General features: G+C 32.7%; 1 protein-coding gene across 1 annotated transcript in view; it reads right to left on the bottom strand.

Annotated features, from left to right (window-relative positions):
- ANXA10 (annexin A10) overlaps positions 1 to 11,824 on the bottom strand; it is a 102,962-nt gene extending 91,138 nt beyond the window's left edge. Inside the window, exon 1 of the mRNA XM_011959646.1 lies at positions 11,643 to 11,824. Within this exon, the coding sequence (XP_011815036.1) occupies positions 11,643 to 11,660 (18 nt within the window). The 5' untranslated portion in view covers positions 11,661 to 11,824. The remainder of the gene's footprint in view (positions 1 to 11,642) is intronic.
- Between the last annotated feature and the right edge of the window lie 2,297 nt (positions 11,825 to 14,121).

Consider the following 14,121-nt stretch of genomic DNA (forward strand, 5'->3'; position numbering starts at 1 on the left):
AAAGGAGGATGTAGTACAACTTAGTTGTGTTTATCCCAATAATGCAAAACTGGCACAACATTCAAAAATCAATCAGTTTAGTTCACCTTATTAACAATTTAAGAAATAAAACTGATATGGTCATCAAAACATGATGCAGAAAAACCACTTAACAAGTATAGCATCTATGCATGTTAAAAACTCAGCAAACTTAAAGGACAAAGCAACATCATTAATTTGGTAAAAGACACCTACAAAATCCCTACATCTAAAATTTACTTAAAGGTGAAATATTGAATGCTTCACCTCCCTTTCCACTGGCCCAGTCTCCTCTAGACTAGGAAGAAAGCAAGAATGTTATTTTTCATCTTCAATACCATACTGAAAAATCTTAGGCAATGCAATAAGAAAATTAAAAGAAATAATTAGTATAAATATTGGAATAGAAGAAAGAATACTCCTGACAGTCATTAAAGAAGACATATAAATAAAGATGTATCATTTTCATGGGTAGAAAACTTAATATTATTAAGATATCAGTTCTCCTTAAATTGGCCTACACTTCCAACAAAATCCCAGTCGAAATCCTAGCAGAATTTTGTGTTGATGTTGACAATTTTATTCAAAAATTTTTGTGGAAATGCAAAATACCTAGAATAGCTGAAACAAATTTGAAAAGAAACTCCAAGATTGTAGGAGTAATGCTAATTGATTTTAAGAATTATTATTAAGTCATATTACTATTGCAACTGTGCTCTTAGGTAACAATCTTGAAGTATAGCTTGGATTGAACAGAATAAAGAATCTAGACCCACTTAAATGCAGACAAGTAGCTTTTAACAAAGTAGTGAAAACAATTTGATAGAGAAAAAATAGTGTTCCCAAGAAATGGTACTATAAAAATTGGAGATTCATATACAAAATTAAGCTTGGCCTATACTTCATGCCTTATACAAAAATTGACTCAAAATTTGTCATAGACCTAAGTAGAAATGTAAGTCTATAAAACTTCTAGAAGAAAAATATAGGAAAAAATCTACATGACTTGGGTTAGTGAAAGAATTTTTAGAAATGACAACAAAAATATGATCCATAATGAAAAAATAAATTAGACTTTGTCAAAACTGAAAACTTTTGCTTGGTGAAAAGCACTGTCAAAGACTGAAAAGACAATCCACAGAATGAAAGGAAAGGTGTGTAAGTTACATTTTCATAAAACTTTTATTCCAGAATATGTGTAGGACAATATAAATAAACAAATAAAATGGAATAAAAATAGGGAAGTATTTTAAACAAACACATTCACAATGAAGGTATAGTAAATGAGCACATGAAGATACGATCAATATCATTACCCATAAAAAAATGCAAAGTAAAACTACAATGATATTCTACTGTAATATATTGCTGGTGAGAATGCAAAAGTGTATAGCCACTCTGGGAAAACAGTTTGCCAGTTTTTTCTAAAGCTAAACATACTGTTACCATGTGACCTAGCAATCTCGCTCCTAAGTGTTTACCCAAAAGAAATGGAAACATAACTTCACTCAAAAATTTTAACTTGAATATTTATAGCAGCTTTGTTTATAATCACTAAAACCTGAAACAACCCACAATTTATCCATTCACAGTTTATCCATTCAAACTGTGAATAGATAAACAAATTGTGGTATGTCCATACAACAGACAGCAACTCAGCAATAAAATAGCAGAACTATTGATTAACACAATATGAATAAGGGTTAAATGTGTTCTAGTAAGTGGAAGAAGCCATGTCCAAAAGTTTAAGTAGTTTATGATTCTGTTCGTATGACGTTCTGGAGAAGGTGAAACTATAGCAGCGGCAAACAGTGCAATATTTGTCAAAGTTTGGAGTTTGGGGTCGGTAGCTGACTACAGGCAGGCAGTGTGGAAGGATTTTTGGATAATGGAAGTCTTCTCTAAGGAAATGTGGCATTGGATACATGACTTAAATCATAAAATTGTATACCACAAAAAGCACATTTTGTTAAATGTAAGTTTAATAAAATCAACAAAGATGTATGGGAAACCCAACAGAAAATGCAGTTTGTAGCAAATTTATCTATTTATATAACAAATAAATCTCATAACCACAATAAGCTCAGTGGAGACAGGGAATGTGCCTTAAGTAACTTTAGAAAATAGTGTTTTGACTGAACTGTAAAGCTAAAAATAAAAATAATCCAAACAATGTACTCTTCTTGGTAAAGTTGTTTCTCACAGAATAATGGCTTAGCAAGTTTTAAACTACATGTATGGTAGAGTTAAACAAATAAGCAAACATGTTTCAGATATTGATAGTCTTATAGTTTTTACTGTTTGAGAAAGAAGTAACAAATAATGGTGAAGGTTAGAACAGTGTTGTTGATTAGATTGGAGGTATTAGTATGAAGATAGATGGTAGATAGATGTATACATAGAGACAGAGAAATAGATAAGTAGGAAGGTAGATGGAGACATGCATACATGCAAACATATACGTATACACATGTACAAAAGTAAATATAGATATGTGCAGATAAATGGGTTAGTATACACACATATTTTTTGCTCTGTACTCTAAAGAGGGCATATAAGCAATGATACCCCAGTAGCAATGAGTATAACTAGTATCCAGATCTTGGTTTTAAATATCGGTCTTCAGTGAAAGGAATCAGAGCTTTTTGGAGAAGTGGTTAATTCCAGCGCTGGAGTAGGAAAAAAATACAAGATTAGATGAATGCATCTTGTAACTGTAAGGAAAAGCTTTCCCCTGCCTCCTCCCCCACCAAAAAAAAGAGAAAAGAAAGAAATGCGAAAAGTAAGATTAAGCCTAAGTGTTCCCAATGGCCATTAGCTCCTGGGAGCAGTGTATTAGTTCATTCTCACGTTGCTATAAAGAAATATCTGAGGCTGGATTATTTATAAAGAAAAGAGGTCTAACTGACCCACCGTTCCACAGGAACAGGAAGCATGACGCTGGCATGGGCCAGGCTTCTGGGGAGGCCTCAGGAAACTTACAATCATGGAGGAAGGCAAAGGTGCAGCCGGCGCGACACACAGCCAGAGCAGGAAAATGAGAGCGCGAGGTGGGAGGTGCTACACACTTTTTTTTTTTTTTTAAGATGGAGTCTCCCTGTCTCCCAGGCTGGAGTGCAGTGGCGCGATCTTGGCCACTGCTCCGCCTCACGGGTTCACGCCATTCTCCTGCCTCAGCCTCCCAAGTAGCTGGGACTACAGGCACCGCCACCACGCCAGGCTAATTTTTTTGCATTTTTAGTAGAGATGGGGTTTCACCGTGGTCTCGATCTCCTGACCTCGTGATCCGCCCGCCTCGGCCTCCACAAGTGCTAGGATTACAGGCGTGAGTCACCGCGCCCGACCGGTGCTACACACTTTTAAGCAACCAGATCTTTAAAGAACTCACTCTCATGAGAACAGCACTGAGGGAATAGTGCTAAACCATTCACGAGAAACAGCCGCACTATCCAATCACCTCCCAGCAGGCCCCACCTTCTAGGTGTACTAGAATACTTCCTAATTGTACTAGGAATTACAATTCTACATGAGATTTGGTGGGGACACAGATCCAAACCATATCAAACAGGAAACCAAAAGATTAGCAGAAAAACTGGTATAATCTAAACAATATCTGTGGTTTAGTTAGTTGCACTGTGCTTATGTTAATATCCTGTTTTGATAACTTCAGTATGGTTATATAAAATGTAAACATTAGGGAAAGCTTGGGGAAGGGTAATTCAAATTATGAATTATTTTTGCATTTTTGTAAATCTAAAATGTTCCCAAAACAAAAAGTTTAAACATAGTATTTTTAGGTGCACATCTAGTCTCATAAAACCAAATATGGCAAACTTTTAAATCAGAAATTACCACATTGGTTTGAATTTGGCTTCAAACTGTATAGTTTGACAAAATAATTTCATAATAATTACAACTGTAGAATTAAGATGGACATTCAAACATGAGAATAATAATGAGTTGTAGCAGGAAACAGATCCCAGTTGTTTTTATCTTCACTTTGAAGAGCACCCGATACAAGGGAGAGAAGCAGAGCACTTATAGCTAAAGATGAAGGAACCTGCATGAGAGGCTTAAGGAGAGGACACATTTGTGAATAGAAAGAAGGGTGACGATCATCTTAACCATATGGAAATGTCCTGCCTCACACATTGTCACAGTGAGGTGACAGAAAGCCTTACAGGGAAGTACAATTTCACAATGAATCCGTTTCATATCCCAGTCTAAGGAAAGAATGTTCTTGTAATTCAAAATCAGATGACAGAAGAATAAGCTACATTGCCAACAAAGCTAAGTATTTTTGTAAAATTCAACCTGTCTACATGTCTCTAAATCAGAGATGTAAAAAATCTAGATTAAAAACATGACTCAATGTAAGAAAAGTTAATCTGATGCCTTTAATTACAGTACACCATTTGACTAGTTTTCTGAGTTTAGTGCACCTATCTTAAAAATTTCTATGACTGATTCTAGATTGCATGAATTTTTATTTGAAAACTTTCTCAATATGCAAAAAACGTTGAGAAAGAACAAAAAGGCAATGAACCTAGATGATAAAGCTGAACACTTGCATGTTGTAGGAGAGAGAAGGAAGCCTAATGTTTGAAAGGGACTAACCCACTTGTATGTTATATGTAACCCCGTGATTCTGAGAGGAAGTATTATTTGATACTGATTTCCCTCTGCCAAATGACTGAAATAACATTTTATAAAAGACATTTCTCTGAAGCATTCAGGTTACTCCACATATGGATCATATATTAAAAAAAAAAAAAAAAGACCAAGTCCACTAAGTCATCAAATTAGAAGTCACTTAATATCTTGAAGGAAAACCAAGCATAGCCACCCACAGTCATTCTAGTATTCACAATATCTGGAATGAAACAAAATAAGAACCAGAAGGGAGTGAGATCTCGAAGAGTTTCTTCTGGTCATTAAGCTGTATTGAGTTCAGTTGTAACCATTGTTACATGAAAAAGTCTTGTTTCAAAACCAGTAATTACCTTTCACTGGGGGTTCATGAATCTAACCCTTTTCTACTATGAAGGGACTACTGTATTCACTATGAATATTTACTTTTCTATATGTGAGTCGCACTCTTGATTAAACACACAGCAGTCGGCCCACAGGTGAGGAAAGGTACACAGAAGGTGCATGTGTCCCCAGATACTGACGCCTCTCTCTTTCAGCACCTTTGACCGTTTTCTTACTTACCTTTTCAAACAATATTTTCAGACTGGCAACAAAATGAATGCTTAGAAGAATATGTACATATATTGAGTATCTCCAAAGGGTTGAAAAATAATTCAAGAAGTTTACTACTCTACTAACAGCAACTACAAAAGAATAATGCACCAACAAAATACGATATGATTTACATATTTTAAAACAATTACTAATTCAGAGTACTAAGAATGCTATATTTGCTGGGATAAAAGCGCTTTCTTTTTACATAACTGAAAAAGTATGACTACAATGCCTTCCATTCTGGCTTATTTAAAAATAAAATAGGAGAAATGTTTTGATTAAGAGATAAAATGATAAAATACATGAAGACATTCTGTGGCTTTATTATTACAAATTGCCACCAAATAAAGATGAAAAGTCAATCCAAAGTTGCTGTGAGTGAAGCTGATTCCCACTGTATCTATAATAGGAGTATATAAAACACATTATCTTGTGTAGATTTACTTTTATATTTTGTACATGATACTTGTAATAGTCTTTTTTTTTTTTTCTGGTTCCTTCTAGCATGATTACCCAGAATGTCTACAGGATATAAATAAAAGTGTAACTGAGGAAGAATATATTCATAACTGTGTGTTGTAAGATTGTGATGCTGGCAAAGAAAAATAGGCCCCAGGAAGAAAGTTTTACTCTGCGTTTGATTACAAATGCGTGTCCAAAAGCTATGAGTAAAGTCTTATGAATAGCTGGAGACTATTTAGAAGAAGCTGATGCTGGGAGATTGACAGAATAAATTCTGAAATCTCTTTTTAAAAAATATTGCAATCCCTTCCTTTCTGATGAATCAGGCTGAGCTACTTTTGATTACAAATAATTTCTACTGATAGAAGAACTCTAAAGTAGATAAGGGTCGGATGTTGGTGTGTGAAGCTGTGTTGAAAAATGAAAAGTTGGTAAGTAATGACCTTTAATGGCTCCTTTCTTTCTGCTTTTTCCTCTCCACCTAATTGCAGAAATACATGACTCATTAAACCAACTATGATTCATATTGCTCAAACATAATTTCTGAAGACTTCACCTTAAGGGTTAAGGAAAGAAGTATGTTCTTAATGCTTGTCACTTGTGATAATCTAATGACTTTCTTCCTTTACTGTTTCTTAAATGAGTTGATTAATTAGGAACATTAAAAAAAGAACATATAGTTAACCATTTTTTTTTAATTTCAAAAGTGCCTTAGATTTAAAGTAATACTTATTTAAATGGGCACAATGCATTAATGTTAATGGTATAGGTATAATATCAAAATAACAGATAATTTTATAATGATCTCAAAAAGTAGCCCATTCAAGAGAAACCAACATATCTAGAGAGGTGTTCTAACTTCTCACTTGGAAAAATGCAAGTGATTCTACAAATTGAAGTCTTCTTATTTTTCTAGCTATTATGATAAATGAAGAACTTGCAAACCGGGATTGCTTTCTCAAAATTTCCTCTTTGATGACTTTTACCTCCTATTCCATTACTTTGTCTAATTTCAGAGTGATTATGAATCCTGTACATCAATGGAATACATGTATCAAGAGGGCAGGGTTTATGACAATCATATTTATTACTGTCTGCCCAGTACCGGGAGGCAGGACCAGGGACACCAGGCAGGAAGCCACTGCGGAAGTTGGCAGGCAATGGTAATGTAAGGTATGAGAGAACCTGAGCCAAGGATAATAACAAGGCTTTTTTTTTTTTTTTTTAACTTTCCTTTTTCTGTACTAATAAAAGGATGAGTTTCTACTCACTGAGTAGACACTTGGTTGCAGGAATCTGGGGTTTAGGCATAGGTTCTGGGTTGAGACATAAATTCAGAAAAGAGTCTGTATATAGATTGTAATTAAAACCATTATACTGGATGTTATGACCAAAGGAGAGGCTATAGGGAGAAAGGAGAAGAGTTTCAAGAATTTAGCTCTGGAATATTTCTGGCAAGGGCGTTTGTGTCTAATAACATCCATATATCTAGAAATATGAGAGGAGAGAATTAGGCATGGGATTTAACCATATGAAGATCATTGTTTACCTTAATAAGAGCAGTTCAGGCAGGGCATTTGAGAAAGAAACCCGATGAGTGGATACGGAGAGAATTGAAGGAGAGGAAATGTATATAATGGGTGTAATACGTGTTTGAGGAGTTTTACCATAATAAAGAAGAGAAGTTAGTAGAAATTGAAGTCAGTGGGTTTATGAAACTTTTTTGCATGATACAATCTACTTACAAATAAACATTATGCTGAGTACAAGAGAAAATATATTTCCCTTTGTGAAACTTTTGATGTTTCTCAAATTTCTTTATAAAATTTGGGACTATTGTATACATACACACACATATATGCTTATGTGTGTGTTGTATATACACACACGTATATATATGCACACACATTGGTATTAGTAATGGATACAAACTTAACCTCCCTTCTGGAAGCAGTGCATTTGGGCTGCTGAAGGCCAGGGCTTTTGAATTAGACAGAGTTGGATTCAAGCTTTGGCACTGGTACTAAATAAAACTGAATAATAGCTCATCTTTTTGGGATGCTTCTATGCTGCAGATAGTCTTCTTGGTGCATTATCTGCCAAACAATTCTCAAGAGACCCTTATAAGCTAGATGCTATTATCACACTCACTTAACAGGTTAAAAAAATTTGAGATGCAGAAAGATTCAGCAAATTGTGCCCAGTCACATAGATCCTATGCAGAAAGGCTAGATTTCAGTGTATGTTTAGCCACTATGCTATAGTCATGTTTGCCCAGTCCCTAGATTAAAAGCAATCTACGGTTGTTATAATGGTATATTTTAAAAAATTAACAACATGTGTGCATGCCACTTCAAGGAAAAAGTTACATTTAGTTTTTCCAATCCAATTCTTGTTAGTTCTACAGAAGCTTCAGTAAAAGTTGAAGCCATAAGAGCATGATTCATAACTTTTGTTGAATCAAAGTGTGTAAAGTTCAGACAATGTAGTCTTGTGATGGTGAAAAGCAATCTGAAGTATGAATAACCTTTTAATAATATTTGCTCAGTAAGTCATATTGCAGATAAACAATCAAAGTCAGATTTCTTGGATGGAAGTTTTTGTCCTGGGAATTACTTTCTATAGGAAAAGACAGTTTTGAAAATAATCTTGCCTTATCAACAGCTTCTCCTCCCATGAGATGTCCTCTCAGTCTGCAATCACTCCTAGGTAATATGCCCTGAATTCGTTTCTCATTTATGGAGTGGTTTTCCTTTGCTACATGTAATCCACTGCTAAAAACCAATGCATTTATTTTATCTAGTTAGGCTAAAATGCTGTATGTCTCATTGCCCATAGTAGATACTGCCTAACATGCTGTTACCTGACTTTGGTGCTCTTGAGCTATTCTGAGGCAAACTCATGAGTCAAAGCATCTTTGTAAAGATACTGTTGCTAAGTTTTTCTCGTTTAATTGGGGTCACAAAGAATGATCATACCTAGGCATTTTGTTTCTCTCTCTCGTTGTGGTAGAAATGATTTTGGAGTTACACAGGATCCTATGTATCTGTCACCTCCTGGCTTTTAACTCCTGGGAAAAGTATTTAATTTCTCTGAACCTCAGTATTTTCGTCTGGAAAAAGCGGGTGATAATACTGCCCTAGAAGGTTGCAAACAAAAAAATAATATGTATAAAACATTTGGGTAGAATATCTAGTACCTCCAAAAGAACTTCAAACCTTTGCATGTTAAATGGTATTCTTATGGGACAATTTGCTGTGAAGATTAAACAAGGTATGGATGATGTTTATAGACATTCAGTAAATTATTTTAATAATTTCTATATGTTTGTATAATACATAGTGCTATTTTAGGTAAGATATATGATATCAGCATGTATCTTACTTTTCATACTGCTATGATTAACATTTTCTGTCAATGAATAGATAGAAATAGGAAAAGGTGTCAAAAGGGTAGAAAAGGGAATAGGATTAAAGTTAACTCTAATCCCATTAAAGGTCAAAAGGAAGGGTATCATCTAAGAAATGAATCTATATTAAATAAAATGCTACTGTATGAAAAAGGGGGATCAGTTGATGACAAAACAGGACAAAATCAGTGAACAATTTTTATAAGAAAATTGTATTCTAAAGAGGCATTATATATTAATAAAAAGAATTTGAGCTCTAGGGACGTAGAGGTACCTGGGTTTAGATCCTGACTTGGGCAAGTACGCTGTATAGTATAATTTCCTCCATTCCAAGAGAGCTATTATAATATTATAATAATATCTTCCTACAATGTGATTTATATCTGACTAATATATCAAAACTCAGGCTTGCAATAATCTCTTAATTAAATCTTGCTTTTGAAAGATGGTCTTACAGTCAAGCACATAAGTAAAATACACTATTGCACCAAAGATAAATTTCCTTCTTAATGTAACAAGCACACTTAAACTACCTTAATCACTGAGGCCCACCTGACTCCATAAATACAGAAACTAATTTTAACATATTATGTATGTTTATCTTCTACAGAAACGTAACCATTTTTCCATGATTCTTATCTCTTGCTTGATGTATATTTAAATTTTCTATACTTTGTAATTGAGAGTAATAAACTTCCTATCTCTGTGGCTCTCAAAAATGGTAACCCTTTTATATCAAGTGTATAAGTTCAGATACCATATATACTGCATGAGAACCGCCAAATAAGGAGGATCTAGGGACGTATCTTCAACAAACAACTCAGTCAATTACTACCCACTTTATAAAATAAGAAATTACTTGTCAACAGAAGAGCCTGTCTCTTTCTTGAGAACATCAGACTGAAGAGATAAGCTTGGCCTCAAATATTGGCCTTTTTAACACTAAATTCTGACCACTGGGGTCATATACCTTCAGATAGAAAATTACTTTAAACTATACTGATATTGACTATGTAAAACCATTTTACCATCCACACTTGCTGAGATTATACATAAAACATAACATTCATCTCTAAAATAGCTAATCAAAAGTACTTAAAATGGATTCTTAGGTATGCTCAAGTCCAAATCTTTAATCTTCAGTTTTCTTCATTTGCTTCAGAAGCTTAGCAAATAATTGCATTTTTAAAAATCTTGTTACCATAGTAATGTTTAATAATCTCAGAAATATAATTTGAATATTCTATAAATGTTTCTTTTGAAAAATTGGCATATAAATAGTAACATTAGACCACACAATGCATATAATATAATAGTAACTACTCCCAAATAATTATACTCAAATGAACAGAAAGCGAAAACAATAGGCATTTGCAAATTTAATCATTTACCATGCTGGCCTAATTACTTGATACCTTTTTTTCTCTATAGTGAAATATAACTACCTCACAATTAATAAAACAAAAATGGTAACTTTCAACTGCAAAATGAGATCTTGAAATCTTAAGATGAAATTAAGATTGTTAAACTAACAGCGATGGAAAATAGCTGCATTTTAAGTCCTAATTCAGTATTTATCCGAAGAAACACAATACATAAGTAAAGTTTTCCTGCATTGAATATTTTGTTTAAGTAAACAGTATGTTTTGTGTGCCAAAGTTTAACAAAATAATTATAATTTTTTTGCATAAAAGTTCCCAGAAAGTTTTTTTGTTTTTTGAGATGGAGTCTCGCCCTGTGGACCAGGCTGGAGTGCAGTGGCGCGATCTTGGCTCACTGCAGGCTCCGCCTCCCGGGTTCACGCCATTATCTTGCCTCAGCCTCCTGAAAGATTTTTTATAATATAGATTTGTAAAGAATCATCATTACACACATATACTTGTACATAATTTCTAAGACCACAAGGCATAGATTCACATTTGTATATAATTTTCAAAACCATGTGAAATGGAGACCTTTTCATATAAAGCATATTCAGACAACTTAATGTTTATGTTGGCTTTTTAAAAAGTTAATGACTATTAGAGCAGTTGCACTAAAATGATTCAGACAAGGCCAAAAAAAAAAAGGAAAAAAAAACTAAATCTTGTTATACATTGCTTCTATTCAACAGAAAATTATTCAAAAATAAGCTATCTTCTAAAGAAAGCATGGATTTAGAATAAAATTAATAGTCAAAATTATTTTAATTTTTTATAGATAGAAACAAATATAGAGATAAAAATCTTATGAAAACTTCAGTTAGAATTTTCAATCAAATTACATATGAAAGCAGGGACAACTAACTTGCCTCTGTGAGATAATACATTGTTTCAAAATTAGCATGGATTTAAGATTTCATAATATTACTCTATTTAATAGTTATATTGAAGACCTACTAATTAAAATTTAATAAAAACAAATTAAAACTATATTTTCTGTTAAAAACATCAAAAACACAAATGAAATTTTATAAATCAATTTTCAGAAGACTGAAAAGCTTTACAGAAATAAGCATTATACTCACATAGTCTCCACAAAACATTTTGATGATAGTCGTTAACTTCAGGGATGAAAATATTTGATCAATTGCATAAAGTTGTTTCACTGTGAAGCCAGAAAGAATTGAGGTTCACTGTTAAATCAAATGTAAATATGTTCACTGTTCACCTCAGACTGAGGTAAGAAAATGTAAAAGCAAATCTGGATACAGCATGACTTGAGATACTGTATTTATACTTAGTTATCAGTAATAGGTGAGTAGGCAGAATTACTGCACAAAATAAATAGAACCATTAACCTAATCCCCGGTTGTATGTTGATTTAAGACACATAAAGTAGCCAACTAATGAAAGAAATGTAATCTTTTGAAAAAGCTGATGACTTACGGAAAGCTTAGTTGATTACCCACAAAGTTAATGATTTATTTTCTGCTTAATTGTTGTTAACATGCAAACTCTTTCAGGTGCTCCAGCCTTAGTTTCCTATCTTAAATTGCTAGATTTTATGTGTATCCACACAATTTTTAAAAAATATTTCAACTACTGTTTATCTGCTCTTATATTTAAAAATAATGTATTTAGGGGCTGGGCACGGTAACTCATGCCTGTAATCCCAACACTTTGGGAGGCTAAGGAGGGCAGATCACTTGAAGTCAGGAATTTGAGATCAGCCTGGTCAACATGGCGAAACCCTGTCTATACCAAAAATGCACAAAATAAAAAAAAATTATTTTAAATATATTTAGAAAAGAGTTCATTATCCACCAATAAAAGTCTTTGGAGAAATATATTCACCATCATTTTTTGCACTTAATTTTCTTATATTATATATATGTAATTTTAATATTTAACTATTGCATTTTAAGGAAACACATTTTAGAAAAACCTGTAAAGTTCAATGTAGTATTGGAAACTATCTAGATACATTCATATATCATTCCAAAAATAACAAAATGAATCTGTATTATATTATTTTACTGCTACTTGCTATTTATTGAACAATGTAGTGCTCATTTATAAAAATTTTAAAATACTTTGAACAAGAATTAGGAGCAAATAATCCTTTATTGAAAGAACAAAATACTACAAAACAAGTGTCAATTGATCATCATCCATAGCTCTAGAACTACCCAATAATTCTGATGTTAAAATGTGAGTAAAAGCCATGAAACAGGAAGTCTTAATGTAATACACACACAGACACACACACAAACACAAATATATATATATATATAATGATCAGCTATATATATATATATTCTTCAGCATTCAATTTATAATATAATCTGATTAGCTTACCAATATACCTGGTACTATGAGACATATATGGAACCATGCAACTTGGCTCAAAATCATTAAAATCTAGTAAGTCCTACTATATATGTGTATGTGTATGTATATGAATCAGGGTCTTGTATTTTTGCTGTGGACATTTAGACAGCATATAGGAATTATAAAATAATAGATATACTTATTAAAACTATAGGATTCAGAGTTAGAAATGAAGAGTTTTCAACTACAATTATTTTTTAATTAGAAACAATAGAAGAGTTTTCAACTACAGTTATTTTTATGGTTATTTTAGTAAGTTGCAGTTCTTACAGTTTTTATTATAGTCTAAATATGTGAATATGAACAAAAATTGTGAAAATATTTGAGACCAAAATCCTTTCCCTAAGATTATTAAATAATTCAGAGAAAAGACATTTGATAGTATTCCCTAATTTTCTCCCAGATAATAGTTACTTAGTATATAATTTTATTACTCATTATTTTGTGATTTAGCTTTTAAAAACATGTCCTCAATGGAAATTATGATATCTAGTATTTGGTTTATAATATCCCATGCAAAAGAGGGTCATGAGACTTTTGATACCAGTGTGTCAAAATCTTGGAAACTATTGGGAAAGATGGTAGTTAGTTAGCTAATGTAATTCTGTTTTATGTGTTTATGAAAATTTCCCTGATGAAAATTTTAAAATGTTTGGCTGTAACTTATTTACTTATTCTTAAATATCGTTTGATTATCTACAATCTGTACAGTAATAAATGTTATCAATAATAAAGCTTTCCCCCCCATTCTAAACATTGTTTCAAGTCAATATACTTGTATAAATTAATTCTTACAATAACTCTATGAGCTTGGTACTGTTATTGCCCATATTTTATCCACAGCATAGATAGATACAGAGAGGAAATGGAGTTACTCTGCAGTCAAGAATGTTGCCTAAAATCTCACTCTTGAAGTGGGAGAGTGAAATCTGAACCTAGATTGCCCAAAGTGGTATGGACTACTTTAGCAATATTAATTCTTCAGCCCATGAATATAAAATATATTTCCAGCTATTTGTGTTGTCTTCAGTCTTTCATCAATGTTTCATAGTTTTTAATGTACAGATATTTTACCTGCTTGGTTAAATTTACTCCTAAGTATTTTATTTTTTCATGATACAATTTTAAATAAGATGTTTCCTTTTTTTTTTTTTTTTTTTGAGACGGAGTCTT

Source organism: Colobus angolensis, unplaced genomic scaffold (assembly GCF_000951035.1).
Source record: "Colobus angolensis palliatus isolate OR3802 unplaced genomic scaffold, Cang.pa_1.0 Scaffold5, whole genome shotgun sequence".
NCBI classification, from domain to species: Eukaryota; Metazoa; Chordata; class Mammalia; order Primates; family Cercopithecidae; genus Colobus; species Colobus angolensis.